The sequence below is a fragment of the Raphanus sativus genome, unplaced genomic scaffold, assembly GCF_000801105.2.
Source record: "Raphanus sativus cultivar WK10039 unplaced genomic scaffold, ASM80110v3 Scaffold2810, whole genome shotgun sequence".
In the NCBI taxonomy this organism is placed as follows: Eukaryota; Viridiplantae; Streptophyta; class Magnoliopsida; order Brassicales; family Brassicaceae; genus Raphanus; species Raphanus sativus.
The window spans coordinates 1-13,714 of record NW_026618118.1 but is presented as its reverse complement, the minus strand read 5'-3'; the positions used below and the strand labels follow the sequence as shown (position 1 = coordinate 13,714).

The 13,714-nt window shown below is 38.1% G+C and overlaps 2 protein-coding genes across 2 annotated transcripts; both read left to right on the top strand.

Moving 5' to 3' along the window:
- Positions 1–218: 218 nt before the first annotated feature.
- On the top strand, positions 219–6,702 carry LOC130506019 (structural maintenance of chromosomes flexible hinge domain-containing protein GMI1-like; the record flags this gene model as incomplete). The annotated part of the gene is given in 27 exon segments (XM_057000621.1): positions 219–269; positions 340–460; positions 610–665; positions 749–877; positions 991–1,069; positions 1,161–1,195; positions 1,272–1,353; positions 1,435–1,617; positions 1,773–1,931; positions 2,035–2,056; positions 2,129–2,243; positions 2,343–2,459; positions 2,556–2,879; positions 2,967–3,070; positions 3,156–3,333; positions 3,424–3,532; positions 3,618–3,712; positions 3,797–3,895; positions 4,034–4,100; positions 4,198–4,283; positions 4,350–4,631; positions 4,714–4,965; positions 5,060–5,174; positions 5,304–5,520; positions 5,627–5,791; positions 5,902–6,225; positions 6,311–6,702. Coding segments are annotated over 27 exon segments (3,774 nt in total), but the record flags the coding sequence as incomplete, so codon positions are not given.
- Positions 6,703–7,189: 487 nt separating this feature from the next.
- LOC130506018 (structural maintenance of chromosomes flexible hinge domain-containing protein GMI1-like) lies at positions 7,190–13,709 on the top strand (the record flags this gene model as incomplete). The annotated part of the gene is made up of 32 exons (XM_057000620.1): positions 7,190–7,532; positions 7,652–7,684; positions 7,788–7,874; positions 7,963–8,018; positions 8,091–8,174; positions 8,313–8,385; positions 8,513–8,568; positions 8,656–8,764; positions 8,849–8,917; positions 9,018–9,104; positions 9,198–9,248; positions 9,328–9,439; positions 9,512–9,567; positions 9,656–9,784; positions 9,854–9,932; positions 10,003–10,037; positions 10,120–10,195; positions 10,282–10,470; positions 10,554–10,712; positions 10,811–10,832; positions 10,898–11,012; positions 11,099–11,215; positions 11,309–11,638; positions 11,717–11,814; positions 11,888–12,065; positions 12,180–12,288; positions 12,411–12,505; positions 12,589–12,687; positions 12,820–12,886; positions 12,963–13,048; positions 13,149–13,430; positions 13,503–13,709. Coding segments are annotated over exons 1-32 (3,687 nt in total), but the record flags the coding sequence as incomplete, so codon positions are not given.
- Between the last annotated feature and the right edge of the window lie 5 nt (positions 13,710–13,714).

Sequence of the window (13,714 nt, the reverse complement as noted above, 5' to 3'; positions counted from 1 at the left end):
TTTAGGTTACTTTTAGCATGTTAATCTTCACCAGAGTACATTATTGTCTACTTGAGTCCAATGATGCTTCAAAGTACTGTCCTATAAAATAGGGAAAATGCATCAATTCCTGTTCGCTAGTATAAGTTTTTTTTTTAAATTGTCCTTCCTTTGAACATTTGTCTTGGTTCTAATCAAATGTCACACTGCTTTTTTTAATGTGCTTTATCAACCTGTAGTGTGACGAACTTTCCGAAACTGGGAGGACTGAAAGGCCTGTAGAGTTTCAGGTTTGTCATTTTCATCACTGAATAAATAACTGTGTTTCACGTTTGTATTACTAAGCGTATCATTTTCCAGGTCAGTGGAGAAGATTTAGCTGAGATAGCAGGTGGTGAAGTTGCCATTACCAACCTAAACTCCAAGGGTGAAGAGTTTTCGTTTCAGATTCGATTCAGTCTTACAAGTGAAAAACGAAAAGGTAAAAAACCTTCAGGTCTCAGCTGCTTGGGATTCAATATTTGGTAGCATAGGCTTCATTAGAATTGTGTTGTGTGTCTTCTAACAAAGAGATATTCTGCTTGCGGTGTATTGGATAATGAAAGTAATTTATGTAATTGTCTTTTCCAGGGAGACCTCAAGAGGCAAATGCTCGCCTCAAATTTGTTTATTTTCCAATCGTCCAGGTATGACACAACTCTTTTCTGAAGAAGCAAAAACATTACCTTTGGTCACCTTTTTTTAACTGAAGGCGTTATGAGCTATACAGGGAAAAGAAAGCATCGAGAAAATTTTGGAGGGGCTAGCACAGGAAGGATGCGAAGTTTCCGAAAACTTCCAGACTTTTGGTCGTGTTTCAGTAAGAAGGCTTGGTCGTCTACTTCCAGAAGTCCGTTGGGTTAGTCTTCTCTTGTCACCATTAGCATGCTAACTACATGAAGTTCTTCAAATGCGCTTGAAAAAAGAACTTCACTTATTGCCCTTGTTTGTTTTACCAATAATCATGTGTAGGGTTCAATACCGTTTATGCAAAAAGGTTTCAGAGCGTCTACTTTGGAGAAATCTTGCCGAAGAGTAAAATGCTTTATCGGTATGAAAATGCTCATGCATATATTCAATTCTATATGCACCTCTGGTTTAGTATTTTTTTTTTTATGAATGTATACACTCCTTTTTTGCAGATTTGGATGCTGGTTTTAGCCCAACGCCCTCCAAAGTGAGATAAACTCTAACCTAGATTATTTGAAGTATTTAGCACATTATCATCTGATCACTGCACATTCTTTTTACAGACCGACCTCGCAAGCCAAAATCCTTTCTCGGTGGCTCTAAGAAACTTCGGAAGTAAACCGACAAATAAGGAGAAGGATACTGGTAAGTTGAATCTTTAAAGTCCTTCTGCAAACTTTCTTCTTCTTTTGGTACTAAGATTAGAAATGAATTATTGTTTTGCAGATGTCAAAATGGTGATTCGACGAGAAGGAAAACAACTCGGCATCACACAACTGGACCAGAACTATCAGGATTGGGTTATGAAGATGCATGATGCCCATGATGAAGAGGCCACGTCAGGTGAAGATGAAGGCATTCTCGTTCTTGAGTCCTTGGATAAAAAGGCTCTTGGCATCTTGCGTGATGGTATGTATTAGCTTTTCATGCATGATAAAGAAACTTTGGTTAGTTGATTTTAGACAGAGTTTCTTACTGGTATTGATGCTGAAGTAGAAACATGCTTGAGGATTCTCCTTGTCTAATTTGGGGTACTAATTACTTTCAATGCTCTTGTGATCTAGCTGTGAGGGTGCACAAGGTAGTTAAGAGAAAAGGAAAGTTGTGGAAACGTGGCCAGAAAATAAAGATTCTGAGCGGAGCTTACGCTGGGGTTCACAATGGTAATGTCTACGCTACCATTGACTATTTTCTAATAGAAGGGTTTGAGGACGAAGCAGGCGGTTAGTACCATCTCCACCCTTCATTTTAACTACAAGTGGAATAAATGTTTTGTACTCGCTGTGGCTAAATCTTTTCTTTTTATAATGTTTTTTATGAGCACAGGTGATACTCGGATTCTATGCAGGTGACTTTCTTTTTCTCTTCCATCTGAGTATTTTATTGGGAGCTGTGTGGTCTTATAGCTTTAAAATTTTAGGCCTATCGATTGCCCTGAGAAAGAAGGATGCAAGCTTTCATGCATCGATGAAAGTTGGAGACTGGAACTTAAGAAGTCTTTGTCCTTACCTATTACTTTAATCGACTCTGGAAAGGTCAACCACTTTAACTATTTCTTTTCTTTTCTTGTTATTCTCTTTCTTCTGCGTACAGCCAACAAGGGTTTCACTCTGAGAAACGTTTTTTTTGTACAGTGCCTACATGCAGATGCTGAAGAATGGACTAGAAAACTTGAAAAGAAACAGGAAAAGGCACCTTCGAGGATTGATTTACTGGAAGAGAGGGATTGCAGAGAATTGAACATTGATGGGGTAAGAACGTGTCAATATTTACTTAAGAGTTTGATGTCAACACATATAAGTGGCAGTATGTAGAGTAACGTTTTCTATATCAATATGTGACAACAGGAACTACCAGTTTCTGTGCGTGTTGGGAGAGCTCCCCCGCAACAGATTGTGGCGGTTATCCGACCTGCATGCTTCACATCACCGTCAAAGAAGTTGGAGCAGAAGCATATCGTTAATATGGAGGGCAAAGAGATGGTCATGGTGGTAAAACTGGCAGATCCAAACACGAAACCGAGTGCTAAGGTTGCCGCCAAATCCGTGTGTTCTCAGCGCTTGTTTCCTACATCTCGTAAAGGGATTGGTGGTCTTTACATCTTCTCCCTTGGCTCCAAGTTTCCTAACCTCTTCAAGAGAGCTGGAACTTACAACTTTTCTTTCTCTATCGTAAGTAATTTTTTCCTTACTGCTTGCCAGTTAATTTTTTTTAGGAGTAATCATGTAATGTAATTTCCGAAACACTTTTACCTTCAGGGCGGCTCGATAACGTGCAGCAGAACGGTTGTTGTTAAACCTTCTTCAAAGGCAGCAAAGTGGAAACTTGATGAGAGTCTGGACCCCCAGCCGTGGAATGTTCGGTAAAGACTCTTTAAAACTATTCCCTTCACCTGTAAATTTTGGAATGTCGAAACTTGATCAATATGAGTTGTGTTTCTTCTACAGGGTTGGTTCGTGTCTAAAACCTTTCGGTATTGCCTGCTTAGATGAGTATGGAAATCAGATACAGTTCACTTCTGTTCCAAGCTTGGAAGTTGAACTGAAAGCCAACTCTGGATTTCAACTCAAGATTGATGACTTTGAGGCCAACCTGATAGATGGAGGATCAACTCTCATGATCAAGGTATATATTCCCCATGGTTAATGTTAAGCGACTACAGATTACTAAAGACAGTTCGAATTGTGTATGAAAGTTTTGTCAAACCTAATGCAGGAAATGCTCGTTGAGACTGATGGATTAGACAAGATCAGCCCAAACTATGATGCAACCTTGGAGATACGAGCACAAGACAAACCTCTATGTGTCACGATTGCTTGTAAATGTAAGATAGAAATTCTATGTTTACTGGTTAAGTCTTTATGAAAGTTTATTTCCTTTTAAACAACCTTTTTTCTTGCTTTTTTCAGTGAACCCCGGGCCTCTGGAACGTGTTGAAGTGAATAATCTTCAGGCTTTTGAAAATTTGCTTCCAGGTTCTACTGTTGAAAATTTGATTCTGGAGGTACGCTTTGTATGTCTCTATGCATGTTGTTTATACAGTAATCAGGTTTTTGTTCAATTCAAGTTGATCATAACTTTCATGCAGATGTTCGATGGATTCAATAACCACGTTGCAGAAGGGACCACTGTTCTGATAAATACTGATGGCTATCGTATTGAAGATTGGATGGGCGCTGACCGTAAGGTGTGATAAACTTATTCTCTGTCTGACTTTTTGAGTGGATCTTATATAATATACAGTTTTCTTGCCATTGTAGCACTATGTAAGATGACTCAGTTTCTTAGATGGTTTTGCGTTTTGATTTGTTGATCATTTTGATAGGTTGATGGCCGTGGCTGCATTGATCTCTCTGGCATTCTCAAAGTCACAGAAGGCTATGGAAAACATGGTAACATGATCTTTTCAATCTCTATATTCGTCTGGCGTCATTTCCCTTTTACAATTATCTTCTGATTGTGATATTTTTTTTTGTTTGTTTTCGACAGTCTCGTTCTCTGTTGTGTCTGATTCTAAAGAGATATTTCGGAAAGAGTCTCAGATCGAGGAACGAGAGCTAAGGCTTGTAACAGAGGTAAAAATATTCTTTTGGTGCAAAAACTTATCTATCTCGTCCTGAAAATTGTTATGTTTCAATCAGCTGCCCGGGCCATGTACTGCCGGTTCAAATCTTACGAACCTCATTTTCAAAGTGACGGATTCAGATGGTTCTATGGATACTAGTATCCATCATGACGAAAAAACCAGGTGTTCCCACACCCTGAGCGTTGAATCTGATTCAAGCAGAGTTGAGAGTGGAATCAGATATGCCTTTGTCCACGGTTCCTGCAAAGTTCCTTCTCTATCCCTACCTGAGACCGATGGTATCTTCTCCTTCAAGGTTTTCCATTCTCGGTATCCTGAGCTTCATGTGGATTTAAAGGTAATATGTGACTTGAGTTATATATTGATATATGTTTCAGTTCATGCTCATGTTAATTCACACTGATTTTTCTCTTGTTCAGATTCTGATAACGCCTCCTCCAGCAATTGAAAGAGATGACAACATTGGGTGTTCAACACCTTACTCAAGGATGACATCAACACCTCAATCAGGGATGGCTTCAACCACAAATCGACCAGGGGTGGTGACTCCAACTCCCGGTTTAGGATTGGAACGAACTCCATGTTCACAGTTTGGAGTTTTGGCCATTAGGTCACCGTCTTTGGATGGCAGTTGCCCATCTGGCGTGATGGATATAGTGCAGTACACACAGGTATTGATTATCACTATTTATGCCACAGATATTTTCATCATTTTTGTTTCATCTACCCCTTTTAGTGAAAGCAATGTCTCTTTCTCGGCTGCAGAGTTTAAAACAAGAACTCAGTACATACAAGTCCCAGCAAGAGGAAAAAGATGAGCGTCTAAAATGTTTGGTGGCTGAACAAGAACAGGCTGACCAAGAGTTGATTACTTTGCAAGGTAACTTACTATCTTTGGTTTTATGATTGTCTCTTTTCCTGAAGTTTTGATAATCTATAATGGGGGTTGAAGCTGCTGCATTGGTGATCCTTTTAAACTCTTAAACTGTTCATGTATATTTCATCTCAGCTTCTCTGGATTCTATTTGTGAAGCGCTACCGGAATGCCTATCTACCAGAGAGTCAATGATGAAACACATTGAAGAGGAGCATCAGGACACTGCAGCATCGGTGTTTTGTTCTTTGACAAAAGATGTTCCGCCTCCGCGGTCTTGGAATCTGTCAAACAGAGGAGTGTTTGGCATTGTAGCCCTTCTTGGTTCAGTTGCCTCCACCTCACTAAGCAGGTGAACATCAATTTATAACCAAAAAGTGTTCTTTTCAGATGGGAGTGTATGGTTTGGTTGGAGCGAAACTTCAATTTCTCAAATTATTTGATATGACAACTAACAGGGTATTATCTGCATATTTGGGGAAAGACACAATGCTTGCGCTCGTATGCAAATCATCAGAATATAGTCCAAGCTTTGATGAGTACCTGAAGCTTCAAGCTGAAGCAGCTAGGCTCCGACGTCCCATAACCAATCCTTTGCAAGTTATTTGTCTTGATGCAACCAGGTAAATCTAGACTCTTCCTTTTGTTTTTTTTTCGGATTGGTTGCTAATTTTTTGATTCTATTGCTTAGCTAACTGATGATGTTTGGTTCTCTAATACAAAAAAAATGTAGAACTTGGAGAAGTGGACTTGTGGAAAATGATCCTCAGAGGAGATTAGCGATGGTTAACCCTTCCCAACGCAATGGAGATCCCATACCAGGCTTCAAAGGTTACGCTGTGAATATGATCGAGCTGGCTTTAGGTGACCTGGATATAGGGACAAAGTCGGGTCACGGGCTTAGAGAGACACTCTTCTATGAACTTTTTGGAGACCTGCAAGTGTACGAGACAGGAAAGGATCTCGAAGCAGCCCTTTCTTACCTCGTTGGTGTGGATGCTGTGTCTCTAGATGGTGTGATCAAAACAAGAAAAGGATTTCTATTCTCTGGATCCTGGTACGTGCGCTTGCTTTCTACTTTGGTTTTCATCTGTCTTTGGTTATTATGACTGTTGAAAACTGATCTCTCTTTGGGTTGTCAGCATTCCGGAAGTTCATTTCCCAATAACAGTACCAGAGAACCACGAGAAGACGTTATTGAAGCTGGAAATAACGAGGGAAAAGAAGAGAAAGCGTGAGGAGGAGATACTTAAGGAGGAAGGTTTGTTGAAGAAGATAGGGAAAAAGCTGAAGAAGGCAACGCAGAAGTACAAACGTTGCACAGCCATGTCTGAGTCTCAGGACATATAAAATGTTGTGGGACACACTTAATAAAAAAAGTATTTTGGTGTTAGTTTTAGTTCATGAAAACTTGGAACTTGTTTATTATGTCGGTTAGGGCTGATCTTTTGTGGATATGATCGTCGTTGGTTGTTTGCTTTAACCTATGTTCTCAATGTTTATATAAGTAGACTCTTGTATGCTGCAAGAACAATCAGATTCTCCCACAAATCAAAACACTTGAGTGATTCTGTAAATAAAGCAAAAATCATAGTCAAAATTGAAAATAGCAAAGGAGCAACGCTAAGTGAAATGTCAATTTTGGGTATCTCGGTAAATGTATGAAGTTCGGGGTATTTCCGAAAAAGTACAGAAATATATAGATACTTCTGTAAATAATAGTTTGCTTCTCTTGGGAAACAGAGCACCAATCTAAAAGCCAATAAAATCACAGTTTTATTCAAAAAAAAAAAATATATATTTTTTTTTTAAAACTTGGTGCATGGAGGAGGAAGCGTGTAGTATAAAAGTTCATAAAGGAGTCTCTTCACTTACTCTCTTTCTCACTCCGTCTCTTCATCTTCTGCTTTCTTTCCTCATCTGGTTGCATTTTACACTTTCCTCTCTGAAGGTACAATATAGTTGCTCTTCTTCTACTACTTTTTCTTTTTTTAGGTTTCCTCATCGCTTTGTGTATTTCAGATGAGTGACCGGAGATCGCTCAAGAGAGCACTGGTTCTAGTTGATGATGAAGAAGCAGCAGCTAAGTTTTACAAACTCAAGGTTCTTTTACCAAACGGCACTAACGTGACACTCACACTCACTAATCCACAACATGAAATGTCCATGAGGAATTTCGTCAATCTGGTGAAAGAGGAGTATGACAAAACTCGGAAGAGCTATGTCTTGTCAGGAAAGATGAGGAAAGGGATCGATTGGAATTTGGCTGCTGAATCTTATCTTGACTTCAACGGTCAAAAGATTAGAAGAGTGGTTCGACTTGAGAGTTTTGATCCTGATTCCTGCAATATACTACGTCTTGATGTGAGTTTTTTTCTTTTAATCTTCTTTTGTTGCTTTCATTTGATCTGTTCTGATGTGTTGATTCGGCTAACTATGATTTTTCTAAATGTGTTTTGCAATAACTTTAATCTGTGGACCAGGATGGGTCTGGTGAAGCTCCCACTATGTATGAGGTCCGTATTATTATTTAGGTTTTTGATATATGTAATGTATATCACTGACTCATTTTAACTTTGTTTCAGTGATAATGATTATATTCTTGGTTGTTCTTTGCAGAATATGTGGGATTTGACTCCTGATACTGATATGCTTAAAGAACTACCTGAAAATTATAGCTTTGAGACAGCTCTTGCGGATCTTATAGTAAGTGTTCTTTTCAGTAACAATTAATTACCTGAAGATTTTTCCTGTTGAAGAACTACAATATTCATTCCTCATTTTTTTTCCACAGGATAATTCTTTGCAAGCTGTGTGGTCTTGTTCCCCTGGAAACAGAAGACTGATTAGGTTTGTTCTTGTCATAAGACGTCAGATGATCAAAACTGAGTTTTTTTTGAATTCATGTCGTTGGTTTTGCAGTGTGGATGTTCTCGAAGATCGGATTTCAGTCTTTGACTCTGGTCCTGGAATGGACAGTAGCAAGGAGAATTCTATTGCTAAATGGTGACGCTGCTTAAACATGGAAGCCATTTTTTGCAAAATGCTATTGTTACTGAGACACTGATTATACAACTAAATGTTCTTTCTTTAACTCAAGTTTTAGATTTTTTGTTCATAACTTTCTTTCTATTATTTGTGCAGGGGGAAAATAGGGGCTTCAATACATAGGTCCTGCAAATCCAAAGCTATTGGAGGCAAACCACCATACCTTATGGTATGTAAAACAATACAGCATCTTTGAGTTAACTTGACAAGTGTGTGTGTGTGTGTGTGATACATTGTTCTGTCAAGTACTTTACTGTTTTTTTTTCTTTCTAAAAATGGACTCTTATGCTGTATAGCCATTCTTTGGAATGTTTGGATATGGAGGTGCATATGCGTGTATGCATTTGGGAAGGTGAGAGTGTTTTAAATTCATGTTTCACCGATCATCAGTGTTCCTTTCCTTACGTGCATCCAACTCACTTGACATTTGCATGGTTAGGCGTACGTTGGTGTCTTCAAAGACGAAACAGTCCAAGAAAGTATTCACCCTGCAACTCAATAAGGAAGCATTGATTGACAATCGTTCTATATCCGGAAAGAACTGGAAGGTTTATTATCATACAACCATCTTGCTACTCAGTTTAGCTTCTTAATACAATCATCAAAGTTTATCTTCTTTTTTTTCTGTAAAGGTCGCCGGTGGAATGAGGGATCCTTTGGACGAGGAAATGAAGTTATCTCCTCATGGAAGCTTCACAAAGGTATGTCATTATAGTAGATAGTTTATTCATCTATTTTTAATACTTTAAGTTAAGTTGCGTATATGCTTATCTGCAACTGTGTATTCTATTTCGTTTCTAGGTTGAGATCTTTGAATCGAAATGTAAGATACCAGATATATATCAACTTCAGTGCAGACTTAAGGATATTTATTTTCCTTACATCCAGGTAATTGTTCATTATGTAATGTTTAATCTCTTTATTCGGGTTGGTTCTTGGACGGCTTAATGATTTCTTTTTTTACTTTTGTCAACCTTGTAGTGTGATGAAGTCTCTAAAACGGGAAGGACTCTGAGACCTGTTGGGTTTCAGGTTAGATACTATCATTTTTTATTTATTTTCGTGCTCTTAGTTACATTCATTGCTCTATCTTTTTTTTGACATTGTCAAGGTCCATGGAGAGGATTTAGCTGAGATAGTAGGTGGAGAGGTTGCCACCACCAACCTAAACTCCAAGGGTGAAGAGTTTTGGTTTCAGATTCGATTCTGCGTAAAAAGCAAAGGTACTAATAATCCTTTGGACAATTTAAGTTGCGTCTAGCTGCTTTTGGTTCATCTCATTGTTTGTCATGCAGGAACATCACAAGAGGCAAACGCTCGTCTCAAGTTTGTCTATTTTCCAATCGTCCATGTATGACAATCTTTTTTCAAAAGAACTGAACCTTATCTCTTTGGTTACAGCTCTTGAACTGTACAACTCTTAACTTTGCATGTTGCAGGGGAAAGAGAGCATTGATATAATCATGGAAAGCTTAGAGAAGGAAGGGTACAAAGTTTCTGAAAGTTTCCAAACTTTTGGTCGTGTTTCAGTAAGAAGGCTTGGCCGTCTGCTCCCAGAAGTCCCTTGGGTTTGCCATCTTTACTCTTCTCTGTTGTTAGACAAAGAACTTTTTTGACCAATGCTATTTTCTGTGTAGGCATCAATTCCGTTCATGGAAAGAGGAACCATAGCCTCTACTCTTCGAAAATGTTGCCAAAGAGTGAAATGTTTTGTCGGTATGTCAAGTTACATTCTTCTTTTCATAATATGTTTTATGATTGAATGTTTGATTCATGGTGATTGTAGATTTGGATGCTGGTTTTGTCCCAACACCCTCAAAAGTAAAGCTTTAACACTACCCCATACTACTTAATGTAATTAGTACCTTCTTTGTTTGATTACTGACTGCCTTTTTTTTTGCAGACTGATCTTGCAAGCCAAAACCTATTCTCTGTGGCTCTTAAAAACTTTGGTATTAAATCAAAGGAGAAGGATAACGGTAAGTATACAAAAATAAATCCAAGTTTTACTCATTTTTTGCTATTCTTTTAGTGACTAGAGTAGACGTAACACTTGGTTCTACAGATGTCAGTATGGTGATTCATAGGGAAGGAAAAAGTTTGAATTACGGGCAAGTGGAGCAGAGTTATCAGGATTGGGTTCGTAAGATGCATAAGTCATATGATGAAGAAGATGCATTAGGTGAAGATGAAGCAACCGTTATATTTGATTCTTTGGATAATAAAGCTCTTTGCATATCTCCTGGTTGTCAAGGTATATTTAGCTTTAAAACACTTTCATGGTTTTCTATAAAGTATTAAAAAAAAAATGTAACTGAAATGATTTTTGAGCTGTAGCTGTGAGGGTGCACATGGTAATGAAGAGAAAAGGGAAGTCATGGGAACGTGGACAAAGGATCAGGATTATGAAAGGAGCATGTGCAGGAGTTCACAAAAACGATGTCTATGCAACCATTGACTACTTCCTTATAGAAAACTTTGAAGATGAAACCGGAGGCAAGTAAAGTACACTGTCTCTACCACAAATGAGGATCATGTTTTACTTTTTTTTTTGCCATTGTGGATTGATCTCTTTCAATGTGTCTTCTAAGCAGGTGATGCTCGGATTGTTTGCAGGTGGTTGATTTTAAATTAAGTTACTTGTATTATTTGTTGTATTCTGACTTTAAAAAAAAATGTAGGCAAATCAATTTCTCTGAGGAAGAGGGATGCATTCTTTCAACCATTAAAGGAATCTCAAAGCTGGAAATTCGAAAATCATCATCCTTCCCAATCAGTATAATAGACTCTGAAAAGGTCAATAGCTGAACCCTGAAACCATACTTTTTCTATTCTTCTGCATAACTCGTTTAACATAACTCTGAGATGTGTTTCTTGTGCAGTGTGTACTTCTAGATGAGAATGAATGGAACAGAAAACTTGTCAGGCAAAAAGAAAAGGATCCATCAAGAATTGATTTGCTGGATGAGAAAGACTGCAGAACATTGAACTTCAATGGTGTACGGACGTGTCACTTCTTATTAATAAGGAGCTAGATTTAGACTATTGTTTCCATGAATCTAAGCACTTGTGCTTCGATCATTATGTTACAGGAAACAACTATTGTTCAATCAGTGTGTGCTGGACACACTCCACCGCAACAGATTGTTGCAGTTGTTCGACCTGCTAGCTACACATCTCCAAAGCTGTCCAAAAATTTGGATCAGAAACATATTGTGAAGATGGATGGAGAGATGCTAATGGAAGTAGAATTACAAGGCGGGAATATAAAGTCCAGGGATAAGAATGCAAAACCTTTGTATTCAGATAGATGTTTTCCTACAATCCTTGGAGGGTTTCACGGTCTTTACGTCTTCAAACTTGAGTCCAAGTTCCCACACTTGTTCAAGAAAGCTGGGACTTACATTTTCAGTTTCTCTGTTGTAAGTAAAGCTATAACTAACTTATACAAGCTACAATGTAATATCATATGGTCTAATCGGTGTACATTTTCTTTTCAGGGGAATTCAATTACTTGTAAAAAGAAGGTGATTGTTAAACCATCTTCTAAGGTGGGGAGTTGGAAACTGGTTGGTAATCAGGAGACCATTAATGTTAGGTAAGACTCATAACTGCATGCACTGCATTATCAGGCCTTTCTTTACTTACGTAATAACTGTGTATCTCTACAGGGTGGGATCGTGTCTTCCACCTTTATCTATCATTTGTTTGGATGAGTATGAGAATCAGATACCATTCACTTCTGTTCCAAGTCTTGAAGTTAAACTGAAAGCCAGCCTAGATTTCGAAGTCCCGGTTCACAAGATTGAGGCCAACCTGATTGATGATAATGGAATTCTCAAACTCAAGGTATCTAAGTCCTAATGTTATGACAACATTTTTTTAACTAATAAGAAAGGGTTGTTAAATACTATATGCAAAGCCTCTGGTGGTAGTGTATTAATTTTCTTAAGCAAAATGCAGAATATGCTCGTTAAGACTGATGGGTTAGATCACATTAGACCAGACTATAAAGCAACCTTAGAGATATGCTCAAAGGATGAACCATTTTCTGTCTCAGTTGCTTGTGAAGGTAAACCTTTTGCTTTGAATTTGTATAGAAACAGTTATTCATTTGTGTGTTATGTAAAACTGAAGTAACTTCTGTTACAGATACAAAATAACATGATTTATAAAATGACTTTTGTATTTCAGTTAAACCTGGGCCTTTGAAGTGCGTTGTTGAGAACAATCCACAGGCTTTGGAAAACTTGCTTCCGGATTCTACTGTTGAAAACTATATCTTGGAGGTATGTATAAAACAAGTATTCAATAATATCTAAGTAATGAGCATTTCCATCGAATGAAGCTGAGCGCACTAACTTTTAAGCAGATGTTCGATGGATATAATAATCATGTTGAAGAAGGTACCACTGTTTCGTTTTGTATGAATGGCTTTTGTATCCAAGACTCGATGGGCTTAGACCTAAAGGTGCGAGAAAGCTTATTTTCTTCAGTTTTTAATTTAAAAAAAGACGAATCCGTGACCAAAGTTTAGCATGTACATGATAGATAGAATAAGTAGAGAGAGTTTAGTAACTTGTTTCATTTGATCACTTCATAGGTTGATAGTGATGGCTGCATTGATCTATCTGGAATTCTCAAAGTCACAGCAGGCTATGGGAAACCCGGTAAAAACTGGTCCCATTTGTTGTGCAAGATGTAATAAAGAGATATTCTGGTTGTCTAATATCTGTTTCTCTGTAGTATCACTTGCTGTTATGTCTGGCAAGAAAGAGATCTTCAAGAAAGAGTCTCAAGTTGAGATAAGAGAGCTCAGGCTGTTAACAGAGGTAAATTCTTTGTAACCAAGTTTGCTTCTCTTGTTCTGTTATCAAGTCTTCATCTTCTCTCTGCCCTAAAACACTTTTATCTTGTTTTTTTTTTAAAAAGCTCCCAGAGTACTGTACAGCTGGTACAAATCTGACAAACCTCAAGTTTAAAGTGACGGATTCATATGGGATTATGGATACTAGTATCAACAATGACGAAAAATCCAACTCTTCCCACACCTTGAGCATTGAATCCACTTCAAGAAGCGTTGATAGTACAGTCAGATATGCCTTTGTTCATGGCTCCTGCAAAATCACTTCTCTTTCCTTACCTGAGCCTGAGGGTGTCTTCTCTTTTAAGGTTTTCCATTCTAGGCATCCAGAGCTTCATATGAACTTAAAGGTAGAAATTATAATCTTGAAATATGTGAGAAGAAAATGCATGTTGCTGATAGCATCTTTTATTAATTTTCAGATTCAGCTAACATCTGCTCAGACTTCTGAGAGAGATGATATTGGTAGTTTTGAACCTTATCCAAGGATATATCTAACGCCTCAATCAAAGTTTGGTTCAACTACAAATCCATGGGTGACTCCAACTCAACAGACACCATCCTCACAGTCACAGTTTAGACTTTTGTCCATTAGAGAAATGTCATCGGCTATCAGTAGCCAAACTGCCCCAGT